The sequence below is a fragment of the Dreissena polymorpha genome, chromosome 2, assembly GCF_020536995.1.
Source record: "Dreissena polymorpha isolate Duluth1 chromosome 2, UMN_Dpol_1.0, whole genome shotgun sequence".
Classification (NCBI taxonomy): Eukaryota; Metazoa; Mollusca; class Bivalvia; order Myida; family Dreissenidae; genus Dreissena; species Dreissena polymorpha.
The window spans coordinates 16820235-16837934 of NC_068356.1; the positions used below are offsets into that span (position 1 = coordinate 16820235).

A 17700-nucleotide genomic window follows, 5' to 3' on the forward strand; every position below is an offset into this window, starting at 1 on the left:
TTACAGTCCCTGGTCTGTTGCAACTCGCCTGCTTTTCATGCGTGGAACTTGACAGACGCCAGCAACAATTTCACACTCTTAAAAACATGACTATTTTAGATGCGTACGAAAGGACTTTAATAAGCAAATATAAACACATGGCTATAAAACAGCGAAAATACATGTACTAAAATTAATTTGCTACCACGTAGATCTTTCTGAAGTTTTTGTTTACACAACTTAATCGCGATAAGGATTCAAGTGTGCACCATTGGCTTTTAACGTTCAATAAGTAAGTGCTATGTACAATTAAAGGGCCTTTGCACGTTTTGGTAAATTGACAAAATAAAAAGAAAGTTGTTTCAAATACGCAAATTTTCGTTTAAGTTATGATATTTGTGAGGAACCAGTAATACTGAACATTTACCATGCTCTAAAATAGCCATTACATGCATCTTTTGACGGATTTAAAAACCTGAAAAGTATAAAGCGTTGCAATGCGAAACGATTTAATAATTTGGAGAGTTCTGTTGTTGTCGTTATATTTTGTGAAACTACGATAATTGCTTATATATAGTATAAAATACATCCTTCATCGTATGAGCACGGATGGCCGAGTGGTCTAAGTTGTAGACTTTTACTCCAGGACTCCAAGGGTCCGCGGTTCGAGCCCTGTTGAGGGTTTCTTTTTTTACATTTTTTTTTTATTTTTTTTTATTTTTTACTGGAGCTTTTTAGATCCAATGTATACATTTATCAATATAAAGCATTTAATGACAGACTTCAATACACGCCGAAATCTGTGAAAAGGCCCCTTTAAAAGATGTAAGGGTGATGCCCGAGATGGTCTTTAATGTACTGTTCTAATTACCGTTTTATATTACGTAAATGTAAAAGCTGTAATTATTTGTTAAACAATACGCTTACATCATTGACCTATGTCAAACAAAAATAATAGTCGCCAGTTAACCCCACCCACGTAAGCATATTCCGATCCGATTTGACGGTGAAAGTTAGTTTGGCGACAAGAAAGTAACCTGAGGATTTCTCGTGACCTATCTGTGTCAGCACACATGATTCTATAATGTGGCTTGAATATCCGGTAATTTCATCACGCTATATCTTATCAGCGGATTATCTTTTACCTTATGGGGCGTTTATGGCGATTTCGCATTGAAAAAGGAAAATAATGATCCTTTAAAGTGTGTGTGTAATTCAGAAGTTTATTTGCAGGTCGTCGCTCAGTCTTCACGAGAACATTATGTGCAGACTTGCCCCCGTGACCTTTCAGGGCAAAATATTTAATTTTTGAGCCAAAGTAGGTCAAATTTACCGCGGCTGCCCGGGTAATCGCCAACGAAATAATTTTGATCAAAATAGACGAGTGGCCAATGAGACCTTCATGTGCACTGGTAGTCCAATTAAAAACAATTAATGTCTGGTTGCCCTTAAAAAGACAAGGTGACTCCGCCAAGGGAGTGCTGATAATTAAAAAAGACCTTCCCGTTCCTTGCGCGCTGCACCGCTATAATGGCCTCTCTAGACGCCACAAGCTGTCGACCCTAACCCCAAAACGGGTTCCCCATTAAGCGTACTGAGTACCGCCGTCCTGGGACACTTCCATTACCTCCAAACGACCAACCCCTCGAAATCCTAGGCTATATCTCTGCCCGTCCGTCCTCTACGCACGCTGCAACCTCCGGTTCTTTCCATGCCTCTTCCGGTGATGTAGTGAAACCACTATTCACCTACGGACAATTACCATTCCGCTTGGCGATTCTCCGGAGTCTTCAAGAAAATCTTCTGCATGTGACTCTCACCCCGGTCGCGACGTGCACGCTCCAGCTGCAGATCGAGGTCTTTTAAGCTAGGGAATACTATGACATTTATAGAGTAACCTTGATTTTTTTGAAAATCGATCTTTTTCTTCAACATTTTCAACTTCAATTACTAGCTGACAGATTCAATCGCCAATGGCGATTTTTTTTTATCACAAACGCTAAAATATAATATCATGATTTTGAAATAAAGTTCGAAAACTACATTTTAAATAATAAAATTAAACAAAAAGTTTTAAATTGTTGGTTTTTTTCTGCCACTTTTTAGTCTCATATTCACCGCTTGAAATTTGTGTTTTTAATTTCCCGTGTATTCAAATTTCACGTACATGTTCGTAAATAAAAAAATATACTTCGGAAAGATCACATCATTTAGGTCCTCACATTGTTTATTACGAGTTTATTTTTTCACCATCGAAATATATGGTTTGCTTATATTTGATTAACGCGTACTTTTCTTTCGACACATTCAAATCATACTTTAAGAGCCGCATCATGCGATAATGGGTCTTATGGCGCGTTGAAATTTATATGCAAATTAAAAGAAACCCTTTTTTAAATATTATTTTCACTTTACACGACAAAATAATGGTTTTATTGATCACTTCGTAAAATAATATTGGATTTTTTCGATTTTCTTCCGTTGAACAGATAAAGAATCGGCTGTTATTACGGTTGGAAACTAATAGGTCACATAACCCCAAACCGGAACTCCTGTTTGCAGAGTTACATGCAGTCAGTTTGATACTTAGCACACATTGTTCAGTGCATGCTGCATAGGATTTGTAAAATACATTGCATGGAATGTTTTGGTATCAATTTGAAGGTATATTTGTAAGCAATAAGAAAAAAAGCCATTTTTTTGCTCTACTTTTTCTGTTGATGGTTCCCGGCTTTGAAAGTAGGTCATACTATTTGAGCCTAAAATGGTCGCCTGCACAGCTGTCAAAACCGGTGTGCCTATTCTAAGGTGAATATTTTGAGTTACAACGTATAGCATTTCATGACATCCATTTTTTAAAAAGATTATGCATGTATCTTTCTAATGATGTATGATGTGGGTCATTTCTTGATCATGGTAAAAATTGATATTGAACTTGAACTATTTTATATGTAATGTAGAAGGAAATGAATTGCGCGTGCGTAACCTTCAAGCACATCTGACCAAGTTAGTCGTCTGCCAGAATTTTGACAATTGACCATCAAAAACTCTCTGTATTGCAAAACATAACTGCCAGATGTCATTTTGACCCAAATTAGGGCTGTTTGCAATAGGGCTGTTGCACTTGGGGTCATTAGGGGGCTAAATGCTGGAAAATCATAACGAAACCTGTTCCGGAGACATATTCTAAGACTACTTAAACACTCGGTATTGTTTTTCAGTGACATTTTGACATTAATTTGCATCAATCTCAATAATGAACCTAATGAATGTCTTTATTTCATCTGTATCTATTATTATTGTTTACTTGTTTAGCCTTTTACTTTTAAAAATGCCCGCCAATTTTGGACCCACACTGCTATATGCCTTCGCCTTCAACCCCGTCAGGCAGATCTACTCAGAATAACACTACTTTGCCTTATTTTTCCTGTTTGGATATCTTCAAGTTCAAGTAAAATTAAGAGTTCAGCTGAAAACACAAAAATGATAATAATATTATGCTTTCTTTCATGGATGAATGTTTTTGTGATAGACCCTGCGTGAAAAACACCAGGGAATCTGTATTTAAGTGACCTCAATATTATGCGTAAAAATATGATCTGGCACGAGTTGTCATATCATACCATATTTTATTAAACGAGTTCAGGAATTTTGTTAGTAAGCGAGCCTTTGGCGAGCATACTAACAAATTTCCTGGACGAGTTTAATAAAATATGGTATGATATGACAACGAGTGTCAGATCTTTTTTATCACATGCTTTTAAATGAGCAAATAAAATAAATATTTACGCAGACATAATGATAAATCCCGAATGTTGTTTACATTTCGTGACGTCATTTGACGTTGCAACGTCATTTCAGCAAAATAATAAAATGCGATTGGTTAATAAACGCAAACTAAGCCAATGAAAACGCTTAACAATGTTGTATTACACATGTGTAATAAAAAATGTAATGGTTGTATTACATGGGAAACAGGGTATAGCATGTGATAAACCTAAGTATGCATTTGTAGGCGGTGTCGAAATGGGTCTATAGCTCTGCCTGAACTGTCGTCCAATTGGTTTACAAGTCCGGCTGAAGTGACAGGCCATCAAAAACTGTACAACATGACTGATTCGGAGACGGCCCTCAACACTCGCCCAGTCGTATCGAGAAAATTGGTGTCTTTGCAGGTTAGTACGCCGTTATTTTCAATAACATGTATTGTAAAATGATTTCTTTGATAGCCTGGCACACTTTTGTCACCAAAATTAGGAAAATTGGGTGTTTTACATTTACTGCAGCTCTGAAACCACATTGTGTGGCGATAACTGTGCCAGTGTGCCCGACAATTTGATGCCGGCGTGGTGAATTAACCATTTGCAGCAAATAAAGCAACAAAGACTATTGAAAGCTTACTCTTATTGTATCTAACTTACATATGTTGGCACCGTAATGGGTAAATGTGCACAAAAAAACTTTTTGTTTTCTCAGATTACACGGAATTGAGCACCCGGGCCAGACTGACACTTTCCAGAGCCTGTCCGAGACAGAACTCGAGCCGAGGAATTATAGGTCCAGGTGTGACAAAATACTTAAAGTTCATGTCTGACGATGACTTTTTTTTAGTCAGGAAGACAAGTGTGTTGTTTTTCCATGCAAGCAAGCCCTTTTGTTGGGTCAAACGACATCAGAAATGCTGCTTCTACATGGATTTTACCTAAAATGTGCCCCAAAAAAAGTTTGTTCGAATCTGGTTCATTACCTGCTTTGATGCACAAATATTGGCATTGATGATTTTTTTCACTTATTAAGTCATATGTTACATCATCTTCGCCTATTAGAATCTAAAGTGATGCCTTGTATGGAGTCTAAGTGCTGCATGTATGATTTTACCAGGTTTGGCTTTTCTACTTTAATTCTTGACGCGAAACGCTGTTACGCACGGCGCTTTCAATGGCAACTTTTATGAATAAATATGTGTGTCATTGTACCGGAACTTTGTGATCTTTCTCAAAACAGATTATACCTGTGGGAAAAGTGCATTTAATTCAAATTTGAATGGGTTGGGTTCTCTTAAAGTTCACATAACCCCAAGCCGGAACTCCTGTTTGCAGAGTTACATGCAGTCAGTATGATACTTAGCACACATTGTTCAGTGCATGCTGCATAGGATTTGTAAAATACATTACAAATGGAATGTTTTGGTATCAATTTGAAGGTATATTTGTAAGCAATAACAAAAAAAAGCCATTTTTTTCCTCTACTTTTTCTGTTGATGGTTCCCGGCTTTGAAAGTAGGTCATAGTATTTGAGCCCAAAATGGTCGCCTGTACAGCTGTCAAAACCGGTGTGTCTATGCTAAGGTGAATATTTTGAGTTACAACCTAAAGAATTTCATGACATCCATTTTTTTTTAAGATTATGCATTTATCTTTCCAATGATGCATGATGATATAGTTGGTCATTGCTTGATCATGGTAAAAATGATATCGAACTTGAACTATTTTATATGTAATATAGAAGGAAATTAATTGCGCATGCGTAACCTAATAGCCTCATCTGCGTACGTGCATGTGTGCGTTTCATAGTTCATTTAGAAGTCCTGCTGCGTCTTCGCGAATGCATCTATTGGCTTACCTGCCCTTGTGACCATTAAGGAGAGCTGTGTTATGCGATTACAACGTAACACAACGTGGACTATTTCCATTAGGCAAAATTTTATGAAAAATAAACGCTTCCGCGTTGCGAATTCTTTCTCCACACGACCAGCATAATGCACTACTTTTAATTACGGAAAGTCCTCCGCGAACTATTTCTCGGTGCGGATTAAATTCAATCCTTGATTTTTGAGTAATTTGGTGAACGGTAGTGATATGGATAACGATTTTCCCAACATCACCATTAACCTTAGTTGTTCATGCGAACAACGAAAAAATGGTATGTAAAGTTTACTCTTAAACGCCGCGAATTTTTTTGTTCCACTTTACCAGAATAATGTACTACTTTAAATTACGTAAAACATACAACCGCGAGCTATTTTTCGGCGCGGATTGCCTTCAATCGTCGAGTTTTGAGTGATTCTGTGAACGGTAGTGATCTGCGTACCATTTTCTAAAACACCACCATAAACCTTAGTCTTGCGAACAACTATGAACCTTAAGTTCATCGATGTTCAGTTACGATTTCATCTGAACGATATTTCTGGCTTTTAATAAATAAAACCTTATGTCGCTTTTTAATCTATAATGTTCAGACATTCGCTGTTTATCAGGTTTTTACGAGGCAGTCCACAAAACAGAAAAAAAACAGTGTATCAATAATATGAAGTACATACAAACACTCAACAAGTTCATTAGTGTAATAAGTACAATATCATTAAATTGAAGCGACTGAAACGAACTAAATGTTACCAAATTAGATCATTCCTTGCTTAAATCTGCATATACCAGGGATTCGATAACTAATATTGTGCAAATATGAAAAGAATGCATTGATTATTTTTATGGCTACGTTGTATGATATGTAGGTCCCCTTGATTTAAAAGTGTTTGCATATATAATGCTCTAATTAATTTCTTCCATTTGAAATAATTAATCCTCGAAAACCAACACTTCTTACAACCACGTAAAATAAACGGCGCGATTGCATCATTCTTTCAGAGTTTTACCACATTATTATGACTTACCGCATTCGAGTATTTTATATGAATGTATTCCTCCAAATTATATCGCATACGTTGATTATGTTTTCATTGATTGTTGCGTACGCTAAGAACGAAAATCTCGTTAAAAAATACCATGTTTTAACACGTTATTCACCAACCAATTGTAACAATTATACCTTCTCTACTCACTTAAAACGGAAAAAAATTTCTGCGCGAATTCGGGTTGATTGTGAAACCATTGTATCTGATAAGGAAATGTTAAACAGATACAATTATTTTAACTCGATAAATGTGTGGTTTGGTGAATCGCAGGACATTAAAGCTACAGCCAAAATTTAGCAGTAACATTACACCCCGGGAAACCCGATGCCTGGTGAGCAGCGTAAGACCAATCGAGCAGCGCGGTGTATTTTCGAATGAACTTACATAGGGTAAGTAAATTTGAAAAATTAAAATATTTCAAAGTCCGATTTGAAACAACTGTGAATAAACATTGATAACAAAGGTATTGGCCTACATGTAGAAAAAATCCTGACAATTTTTCTTAAAAAAATGAGCGAAATGCGGCTTCTTGAAGTAGAAGATCGGGCAAAATGGTCCATGTTCAGGCATTTAGGGGAGAAAAACTGCTTTTATTTGCAAGCCCTTACAATAATGAAAGGATTTATACAAACTTACACAAAAATCCTTTAATTATTGTAAGGGCTTGCAAATTAAAGCAGTTTTTCTCCCCTAAATGCCTGTCCATATAACATTTAAGTAAGGTTGTTACTAATAGTAAACGGAAAAATGTCGGTAGACTTTTCTGGATTTCAGGGACGATTTTCAGACAGACTGACTGTGTACTAACATTGATATCTGACTTATGCAAACCCGATAATTTAGACTGTTTGTTCGTCTATGTTTAACTCCATAACATGACTTTTCGTAAGTGGGAATATATAAATTTTCAGGATTTAAAACATTTGTGTGCACACGCAATACAATATAAACACATTTGTTAATTGAAACACGGTATGACTGTTATTAAATGGACATTCACACAATATATTAATTTGGAGAGTTTAGTGTAAAACTGATGCACATGCTCATTATTTATACATGCGATACGATAGTTTCATGCTCAACATGCGGCTACATCCATTTAATGTACAATTCGGCATATGCAGTGGAAGAATTGAAATCATTCGGGCCTACTGGTGGGACACTTCAAACATTTTATTGGCTGCGGATAAAGGTTAAAACTAACTAAAGCTTTGTCGCAGACGTTACGTATACCCCAACATGCTGCATTGACACAGAAAAGTTTGTCAACAAGAGAAGCTAATTTATGGCGATTTTTATGAATTGTTATGACATAATCATTTATGGCCATTTTGACCTTTAAATTCTGGAATTCTTTCGCATGACAAGCCGTCCAATGACTGTGAACACAATAAATGTACAGAGTAATTTTAAAATCTCGACGTAATTCTTTCGCATTACACACCGTCCAATGATTAGAACAAATGTACCGAGTCATTTTAAAATCTCACCATGAATGACATAGTTATGACCCGGACAATATCATTTATGGCCATTTTTAAACTTTGAACTCAAAGTGTGACCTTGACATTGCATATATGGACGTAATTATTTCGTATGACACACCGTCCAATGATGATGATTAAATGTGCCAAATGATTTTAAAGTCTCACCATAAATGACAAAGTTATGGCCCGAACAAGCTCATTTATGGGCAACTCCAAGTGTGACCTTGACCTTGGAGATATCGACGTACTTCTTTCGCATGACACACCGTTCCATGATGTTGAACAAATGTGCCAAGTCATTTTAAAATCTAACGATAAATGATATAAGTATGGTCCGGACAAACTTTCGATTAAAAAAGCACTAAGTGACCCCGTGACCTAGTTTTTGACCCGGCTTGACCCATATTCAATCTTGACCTAGACAGCGTCTAGATACAACTTCTGACCAAGTTTGGTGAAGATTGGATGAAATGTATGAGACAGACAGACCGACCGACAGACCGACAAAGTGACTCCTATATAGCCCCCATTACCAATGGTAATGGGGGTATAATAAGAGACATCTACGCCAGTGAAACGCGCAATTGTAAAACAAATGGCGGTTAAAAAAAGTCCCCATAAATTAAAACAACGACGATTTATCTTAGGATCATAAACTACAGAACAAACAGAACATGTACACAGCAGGTACACGTATAGGCCAATTGTAAAGCATAAAACAAATACACCCACAAAATGTAGAAAAAATAAAACTCCATTTTCATACACGAAACGGCTTTGAATAGTTTATTTGGCTGAGATCAAAAAATGTTTTTACAGAATAATTGACACGTAAACAAGATTTAATACGAATCGTCTATGATGTCTTACGGGGGTGGGGGGTGCGTATACGGAAACTTACCGGGTTTAAGTGAGGTTAGTTGAAACTTACTTCCAAGATGGCGTCGTTTTCGTGTTTTTTGTGAGGGAGTAGCGGATATTTTCACTCGGTAATCCACTTTATATTTATATTTCTTTTAAATGATTACACCCTTTCGGCTCTACAGTGCTGCGTTATATTTTACTGTACATGTGAGTCAATTCAGTGTATTATAAGAGATTTCAATGGTACTTGTACATCAAATATCTCGCATTTTATGAAAGACAACATATTTGTGGACTGTTTTCTTTCAATAACTTTTTTATCCTGACGTCTACGATCTTGAAACAAAAAACCGAGGGAAACACAAACATTATAGAGCCGAAAGTGCGTAATCATTATAAAAGAAATATGATTACCGGCATTTAAGCTTACCGGGTGATAATATCCGCTACTTTCGGAAAACGATGCCATCTTGGAAGTAAGTTCCAACGAACCTCAATTAAACCCGGTAAGCTCCCGTATACGCATGCTCCCTGTCTAAGAACTATTGAAACATCGTTCCACGTCACATATTTTTATTGGAAGATTATTGGCTTAATATAGTCAACAACACACCGTAGAACATAACAGTGATTCTGCAACACTGCAATGCACATAGGTAAACTTCATTTTAAATAAGAACATAACAAGAACAACACAAATAACGTTATTTACTGACACAATATGACCAGACTGATATTTCGTCCACAGTATTGTTAATTACAGAAAATGTGTAGAATCCATCCCATATTGTTGCAAATTAATACTGCCAACCGTAATTGCATTGTCTTAAGCGCTTATATTTGTGACAGGATGAACATATAAACCAACGTGTTTTTTTGTTCAGTATTGTCATCACGTTATTTTTTTCTTTTAAATAGCATAAGTATTGCGAGAACAAATTAAAGAAAACACAGTCATTTGTACATTACATAGGAAACACTATACGCAATCATGCTTAATAATTTAGGGAATCAACATACATGTTATGCAAATATGACCTAGGTAAATATTCAATCAAGTGAAATGCGCATAACCCGCAGGAATAACACCTTTTTAAAGTGCCTCATAGAGACGATGTAGCGATATATATTAGAACAGGCCACACCGTCAAACGTTTTGCTCAATATCGTCAATCGCGGGACAAAGTTTATAAATAATCACATAAATAAATTATATTGTCTTTCTCTTTCTAAGTTACTTCAGTTCTCTAATGTACTGCCTCTTGTTAGTCGCTAGAAATGCAAGGTGCCTTTTCTCACGTAACAATTCCTGTTCCCGTTCTTGCAGAGTCCGAATTTCATTCAAAGCGTGTCGGATGATACCTATTTTCGGCTCTACAGGGGAGGGGTTCTCTACTACAGTAAAGTGAAGATGTTCAAAAAGATGCTTCAATTCCAACCTTTTGTTCCTTTCTATTAAGTTGTTTTCATGATTTATCATTTGTTCAACAGTTTTCTTTTGCATTTTTACATCTCGAATATGTAACTGTTTTATTTTTAGTGTATTGCCATGGGGATTTTTGTGCTGTTTATTCTGGGACAGAAAGCTATCCCCGTGGTTTACCAAACTATAATTATGATCGCTTTTTATGTTTTCTCTCATTATATTAATAAATGGTCTACTGTCCCATTCGGCAATAATTTCTACGTCTATATCGGAATCATCATCCACTTGTTGAGTAAGATCCACAAAATCTACATACGAATCCGTAGTAACTGTTTTAGGTGTTATTTGCTTCAAACGATTTACACGCGGTTTGAAGCAACGTTCTGGGCTTCGTTTGCTGAACATTGACCTGTTATTTGGACGATTAGTATTGGAAACAATATTTCGTTTTGCTAGTTGCAACCCATCTATTTGAAAATACACGTTTTCAGTTGCAGTCAAAGAATCTAAATCGACAGTTGCAGTGCTCTCCTGCTGTGAAAGCTTACCGGAGGTCATGTTAGATGATATAATCAAAGACCCGTCTAAATCACTGTCGCCAAAAGGGCACACAACTGCATTATCTTCATTATAGGAAAGATGGATTCCTCTTGATATATCTGTTGCAGTTGACGAATTAAATAACTTCATGTTTTCATCGCATCTTGGAATTTTAATATAAGGATTATTAAGCACTGGTGTTTTACATGACTTACTCCGACACATACCAAACACTTCAAGCGGCAGAAACGTATGCTTTGTAATTGCGCTTAAATCCACTGCTTTAATTTTATGATCTTCCATAAACGAAGAAATCTTCTTAGTTGTTATTAATAGTGTATTTTTATCAAAACGACTTCCTGGTGATTCGAATACAGTATGTTTTTTATTCGTTATGTTTACCGATTGCAATAATGACAACTGCAACTCGTCACCAGTTTCATTATTGGCTTCTTGTGATGAACTATCATTTACAAAATGCCTATTCATTAGAGCTGTCGTCTGGCGTTGGTTCTGAATAGAAGAATTCGTTGCAATGGCATCTTCATTTACTTTCGGTTTCGTTTCACTATATGCAGTTTCTGGCACCTTACTAATTCGGATGTGTTGAGAATCAGCCAATTCTGTTTTGAATTTAGCTTCAATGTCACGTTTTATTTCAGACATCATTTCAGCCTGCTTGTTCCAAATGTCATCAATGTCTATGTCTGATTCCATCATTTCTTCGTACTCCGACGAAGAGCAGCTGCTAAGGCTGTAATCTGACATCTCGTTTATTCTTAAAAATTCCATGTTAGTTGACATTAATTTAACGACGATTTATGTTCGATACATGCCGTCAGCTTTTACAGATAATCCAGTTGGACCTGCAATGAATTAGAAAAGAAACATAAGCTAAAGTGACTAGAAACAAATGACATTCGCCTTGCCAGAGAAATCGTACTTTCTATTTACTCAACACAAACAGTATATAAACAGCTTATAGAGAATGTCCACTTAATTATTTCCAACCAAACGCAAGTTTTACGGTATGAAAAGAGGTATTTAATTTAAACCCAGACAGTGCACGAAAATATTTTATAAATAATTTTATGAAAATAATGTTTTGCCATATGTTTATCTTCTGTTTCTGTATAATTGACGAAATACGTTTGTCTAATCGGCACATTTCATGTACAGAACAATCTCGTATAAACATTTACAATAGTTTAATAGCACAGTCAAATGTTAATAATAATTGCCATAAGTATGATAAATATAAAGTTTTAGAGTTAGTACCTTTTATGGTTTGTTAAATAGAGCATTCCCTGCTCCCTGCAAGAGAATAATTAATCTCTATAAGTTGTTTTTCACAAAAATGCAATCTTTTTCTGTCATTAAATATACACATCACACGTATTATTTTACCACACGATATTTTATGCCATCTTCTATTTCGTAGCTGTCCTTATATTTAAAGGACAAATCTACGATAAATTTGTTAAAGCCACACAACTTATTTGGCATAGTAAATTTAAGTATAAATAAGAAACATATCATGTCTATGCAAATTAGAATATATGTGGTGGTTACAAGGTAGAAATCCGTCTTTTTTGCGCTTTAAAACTTAAAAATAATCGCGTTTGTCGAAATGGACGTAAGCGTTTAGAAATTCTACTTTCGGTTTTAAAAGCGTTACAGTTTAAATAATAATAAATAACTTGCTAACCGGGCTATAGATTTAATTTTATCTATGCCAATTAGAATATATCTGGTGGTTCCAAGGTAGAAATCCGTCTTTTTGCGCTTTAAAACTAAAAAAAAATCACGTTTGTCGTAATTGACGTATATGTATAGAAATCCTAGTTTCGGTTTTAAAACCGGTACCGTTTGATAAATAATAAATTACTTGCTAACTAGGCTATGGATTTAATTTTATCTATGCCAATAAGAATATTTCTGGTGGTTACAAGGTAGAAATCCGTCTTTTTTGCGCTTTAAAACTTAAAAATATTCGCGTTTGTCGAAATGGACGTATACGTAAAAAGTCCTACTTTCGGTTTTAATAGCGGTGCCGTTTAAAAAATAATAAATTACTTGCTAACTAGGCTTAAGATTTAATAACAATTTTGCACACTTTCAAATTGCATGTTATGTTTAAAAAAAATCATTACCGCTTTGATAGAATTTACGTATTCTTGTAATTGATTGTGTATTTATATTTGTATTCTTAAATGACCATTTATGTTATGTTATGTAATGTAATGTTGTGAAACCTATTATCGTGACAGAAATCAATGTGTATATTTGTGTATGAAGACGATGTACTTATGTTTAAGTCTGAATAGTCTGTCTGTCTGGTTTTAACAAACGTGCAAACATCTTCACACACATATGTATATCTACACTTATATAATTCTATAAATAATTTTGCATATTACTAATAAACATTTGCAACTGGTGTTTAAACTAATATTTTGACTAGCGTTGATCTCATTTGTTGTTTAGCTATTGGTTTGTTGAATACAAATGATATGACAACATATGTTGTCAAGGTCAAAAAGCAGCAGCATCGAAACATCAAAGGGATGAACCATCTGCATTAATATGTACAAATAAAATTTTAACTAACAGCAGTAGTTCTTCTTAAATGATCTTAGCTTTGAAGGGTACATACGTACAGCTCTTCGTCCTTCTCGATTAAACCAAATTCAATGTCAAAATAAGAAGTCGCACGTGTGTCTATAAATTCGAATTAAATCAACCTAAAACAGCGTAACAAACACAATACCTGTTTTTTTACCATAGATATCAATTTGCGTGTTGTTTGTGGATAAATGCTCAAAACAAATGGTAAAAAAAACCTTTATCAAATCGAAAGTTGAAGTTTTTAATTGACGACTCAATCTTACGGAGGTTCCGTAGAAAATCGGTGTATTACGATTGGTTGATTAGACACGAGATCTATCTCGCGGGGAATCCCGGAGATAATCGATAGCGTATTTTCAAATTCGGATTTTTCGATTGCAAAAACTTGAACATTTTCATGAACCGTTGACATGTTTGAGACTTTGGATTAATGTCATCATTATTCGTGCACACCACACTATGTTAGTTTTTATATGATCTGTGTGTGTTTATTTATGCAAGAAAATAGTTTATGCTGCTAATATTACCGATTTAACTACCGCCCAGATTTCCGGCGGGAGACTTGACATTGAATATGCCGTAATCAGTTGCAACTCCCAGCAACCGGGAGGGTCAATAGCTGGGAGTTGGATTAATGCAACAACATCATAAGGTGATACCTTTTCTGAAAAAAAAAATCACTATCAAATAAATATATAACATATATATTTGATAGTGATTTTTTTTCAGAAAAGTTGATATTTCGTTATGAAACGATTATTTATCATTCAAAATGATGTTTTCACTAATTAATATCAAAGCCACACGCTAACCACCTGTGTTATAAAGGGACCCTTTATATATAATAGAGTTTAAATACATACATTTCTATACAGATCAATCACGTTTTACTGATGTTTTATGCCACTCAACGGTTATAAACTATCCGATACTCTTATTTTTGGAATATGATTTATCTGTATCATGTATCTATCTAACAAAACGCATGTGCCAATAACTGTACAATGTACTTTTTGGATGATACCTCGATGTGCGTGTGTTATTGATATGAAATTTAAAAATAGTCTGAAATATTATTTCCATGTTAAGATTGTTTTTCCCCTCACAAAAAAATGGCCCTACACAGATTACAGGTGGTTAGCGTGTGGCTATGATATTAATTAGTGAAAACATCGTTTTGTATGATAAATAATCATATAATAATCAAAAATTAGGTTTCTGGCAACAATAAAATCTGTTAAACCATTAAAATAATATCATATTAGACAGTGTTAAAAACGACTGTTCCTGTCAGTTTATATATCCATATTTATTCATTTTCATTGCTTGGTTATTTCTAAATGTATGTGATTAAGTCATACATGTTGCAATTAAATATGAATGTTGCTGCTTGGATGTTATTTTTATATACATTTTTATTGTGAACAACTCTGGGTAAAGTGTGCAGTTGAAGCTCAATAAAACCTATTTCAACCTCCAATCATGTGCGTTGACCGTTCTATGTTGCTAGCCTCAGCATTTGTCAATGTTTGTTACGTGCCTTTGTACTGTTTCAGACTGTTTAGCAACTGGTCACTTGCCATCAATTAAGCCTCCTTGTATGAAGACTGGTTTGAATTAATGTGTCATCCAATGTATGCCTAATCTGGGACGACACTTTCAGCATATACAGGATTTTCGTTTGGAAGAGACAACCTTTAAACGAAAAGTTGTGAAACACAATGTCCCCCTATATGACGTTTGACCTTGTAGGATGACCTTGACCTTGACCCTTCACCACTCAAAATGTGCAGCTCCATGAGATACACATGCATTTCAAATATAAAATTGCTAGCTTCAATATTGCAGAAGTGACATTACATGAGCAATTTTGACCCATATATTTGACCTTAAAGGATGACCTTGACCTTTCACCACTCAAAATGTGCAGCTCCATGAGATACACATGCATGCCAAATATCAAGTTGCTATCTTCAATATTGCAAAAGTATTCATAAAATAAGCGATTTGGGCCACATATAGCGTGTGGCTATGATATTAATTAGTGAAAACATCATTTTGTATGATAAATAATCATATAATAACGATAAATTAACTTTTCTGAAAAAAACATGTCACTATCAAATATATATATATATATATATATATATATATATATATATATATATATATATATATATATATATATATATATATATATATATATATATATATATAACAAGGTATGCAACTCGAAATCACCCCCAAAACGGGGTGCATCGCTTGGAACAGCCATATCTGCATCAATTGTGCAGCGATTTTCACGATCTCGGTCTTATTCAACACAGAAATGAATTTCCTTTCTGGAAATGTATATGCCTTGCAATATTTTTTACACATGCTGGGTCAACTTTTAAGAAACAAGGGCTTTTTGTAAAACATGCATGCCCCCCTATATGGGCTATATGTTGTAGTAGCAGCCATTGTGTGAATACGTTTTTGTCACTGTGAACGGAGGTGGTGGTGGTGGTGGTGGTTGTGGTGGGGTAGGTGGTGGTGGTGTAGTACTAGTAGTAGTAGAAGTAGTAGTAGTAGTAGTAGTAGAAGTAGTAGTAGTAGTAGTAGTAGTAGTAGTAGTAGTAGAAGTAGTAGTAGTAGCAGTAGCAGCAGCATTACAATACCAATACTTAAAAATGATCAAATGGGAAAAGGTAACCTAGCACTGGCAGTAAATATGGGGCTCATTTACAGGTCAGATTTGGAATCTCTGCTGTAAAATGAGATTTTAAATGAATTAAAGGGAGGCAAATGCTGTAATAAAAAGAACATGCATAAACGGTAGATGTTTCCCTTGTTTGAACCATGCTAAATCCTTAAAATGCCTATTTCCAGTAACTGTGACCTTCACCTGTGACCTTGACCTTTGACCTAGTAACCTCAAAATAATAGGGGTCATCTGCGAGTCATGATCAATGTACCTATGAAGTTTCATGATCCTAGCCCCAAGCGTTCTTGAGTTATCATCCGGAAACCACCTGGTGGACGGACCGACCGACATGAGCAAAGCAATATGCCCCCTCTTCTTCGAAGGGGGGCATAATAACAGGATACACAACTCGTATGACCCAGTTGACACTGATCACAGATGTCTACAGATCTTCAAAAACCAATGCGTTTGTTAATAAAGGTAATTTGAATATATATATTAAAATTAAGTTGTTTCTTTTATTTAAAATAATTATGCCCCCCTCCCCCCCCTTCGAAGACGCGCGGGTGTATACTGCTTTGCATCTGTCCTACAACCATGCAAATTTGAATATTTATACTCGATAGGAGGAATGTGGTTAACTTGTTTAAGCTCAACATATCCCAGCTAAAAATAACATGCATTATAATACGCACCGTAGCCATTCCAGGTTAATACCCGTTAGCACATCCCTTCAATAAAAGACATTCATTTGTAAAAAAAATAATCTCCATACTGGGACACTGAATTCCATAATTATTGGAAAAATTAGGTTTCTGGCAACAATAAAATCTGTTAAACCATTAAAATAATATCATATTAGACAGTGTTAAAAACGACTGTTCCTGTCAGTTTATATAACCATATTTATTCATTTTCATTGCTTGGTTATTTCTAAATGTATGTGATTAAGTCATACATGTTGCAATTAAATATTAATGTTGCTGCTTGGATGTTATTTTTATATACATTTTTATTGTGAACAACTCTGGGTAAAGTGTGCAGTTGAAGCTCAATAAAACCTATTTCAACCTCCAATCATGTGCGTTGACCGTTCTAGGTTGCTAGCCTCAGCATTTGTCAATGTTTGTTACGTGCCTTTGTACTGTTTCAGACTGTTTAGCAACTGGTCACTTGCCATCAATTAAGCCTCCTTGTATGAAGACTGGTCTGAATTAATGTGTCATCCAATGTATGCCTAATCTGGGACGACACTTTCAGCATATACAGGATTTTCGTTTGGAAGAGACAACCTTTAAACGAAAAGTTGTGAAACACAATGTCCCCCTATATGACTGTTTGACCTTGTAGGATGACCTTGACCTTGACCCTTCACCACTCAAAATGTGCAGCTCCA

General features: G+C 35.3%; 1 protein-coding gene across 2 annotated transcripts; it reads right to left on the minus strand.

Moving 5' to 3' along the window:
• Positions 1-8876: 8876 nt before the first annotated feature.
• Positions 8877-13883, minus strand: LOC127866037 (uncharacterized). Of its 2 annotated transcripts, XM_052406272.1 has the most exons (3): positions 13761-13883; positions 12269-12304; positions 8877-11856 (listed from the first exon to the last, which is right to left on the minus strand). In XM_052406272.1, the coding sequence occupies exon 3, from the start codon at positions 11792-11794 to the stop codon at positions 10259-10261; it is 1536 nt and encodes a 511-aa protein (XP_052262232.1). In that variant the 5' UTR covers positions 11795-11856; positions 12269-12304; positions 13761-13883; the 3' UTR covers positions 8877-10258. The 2 variants fall into 2 exon arrangements, with proteins under 2 accessions (XP_052262232.1, XP_052262234.1); XM_052406274.1 differs by lacking the exon at positions 13761-13883 and having other exon boundaries at positions 12269-12792.
• Positions 13884-17700: the final 3817 nt, after the last annotated feature.

Excerpts from the sequence above, each read along its gene's own strand:
- LOC127866037 (XM_052406272.1), bottom strand. The coding sequence starts at position 11,794 with ATGTCAACTAACATGGAATTTTTAAGAATAAACGAGATGTCAGATTAC.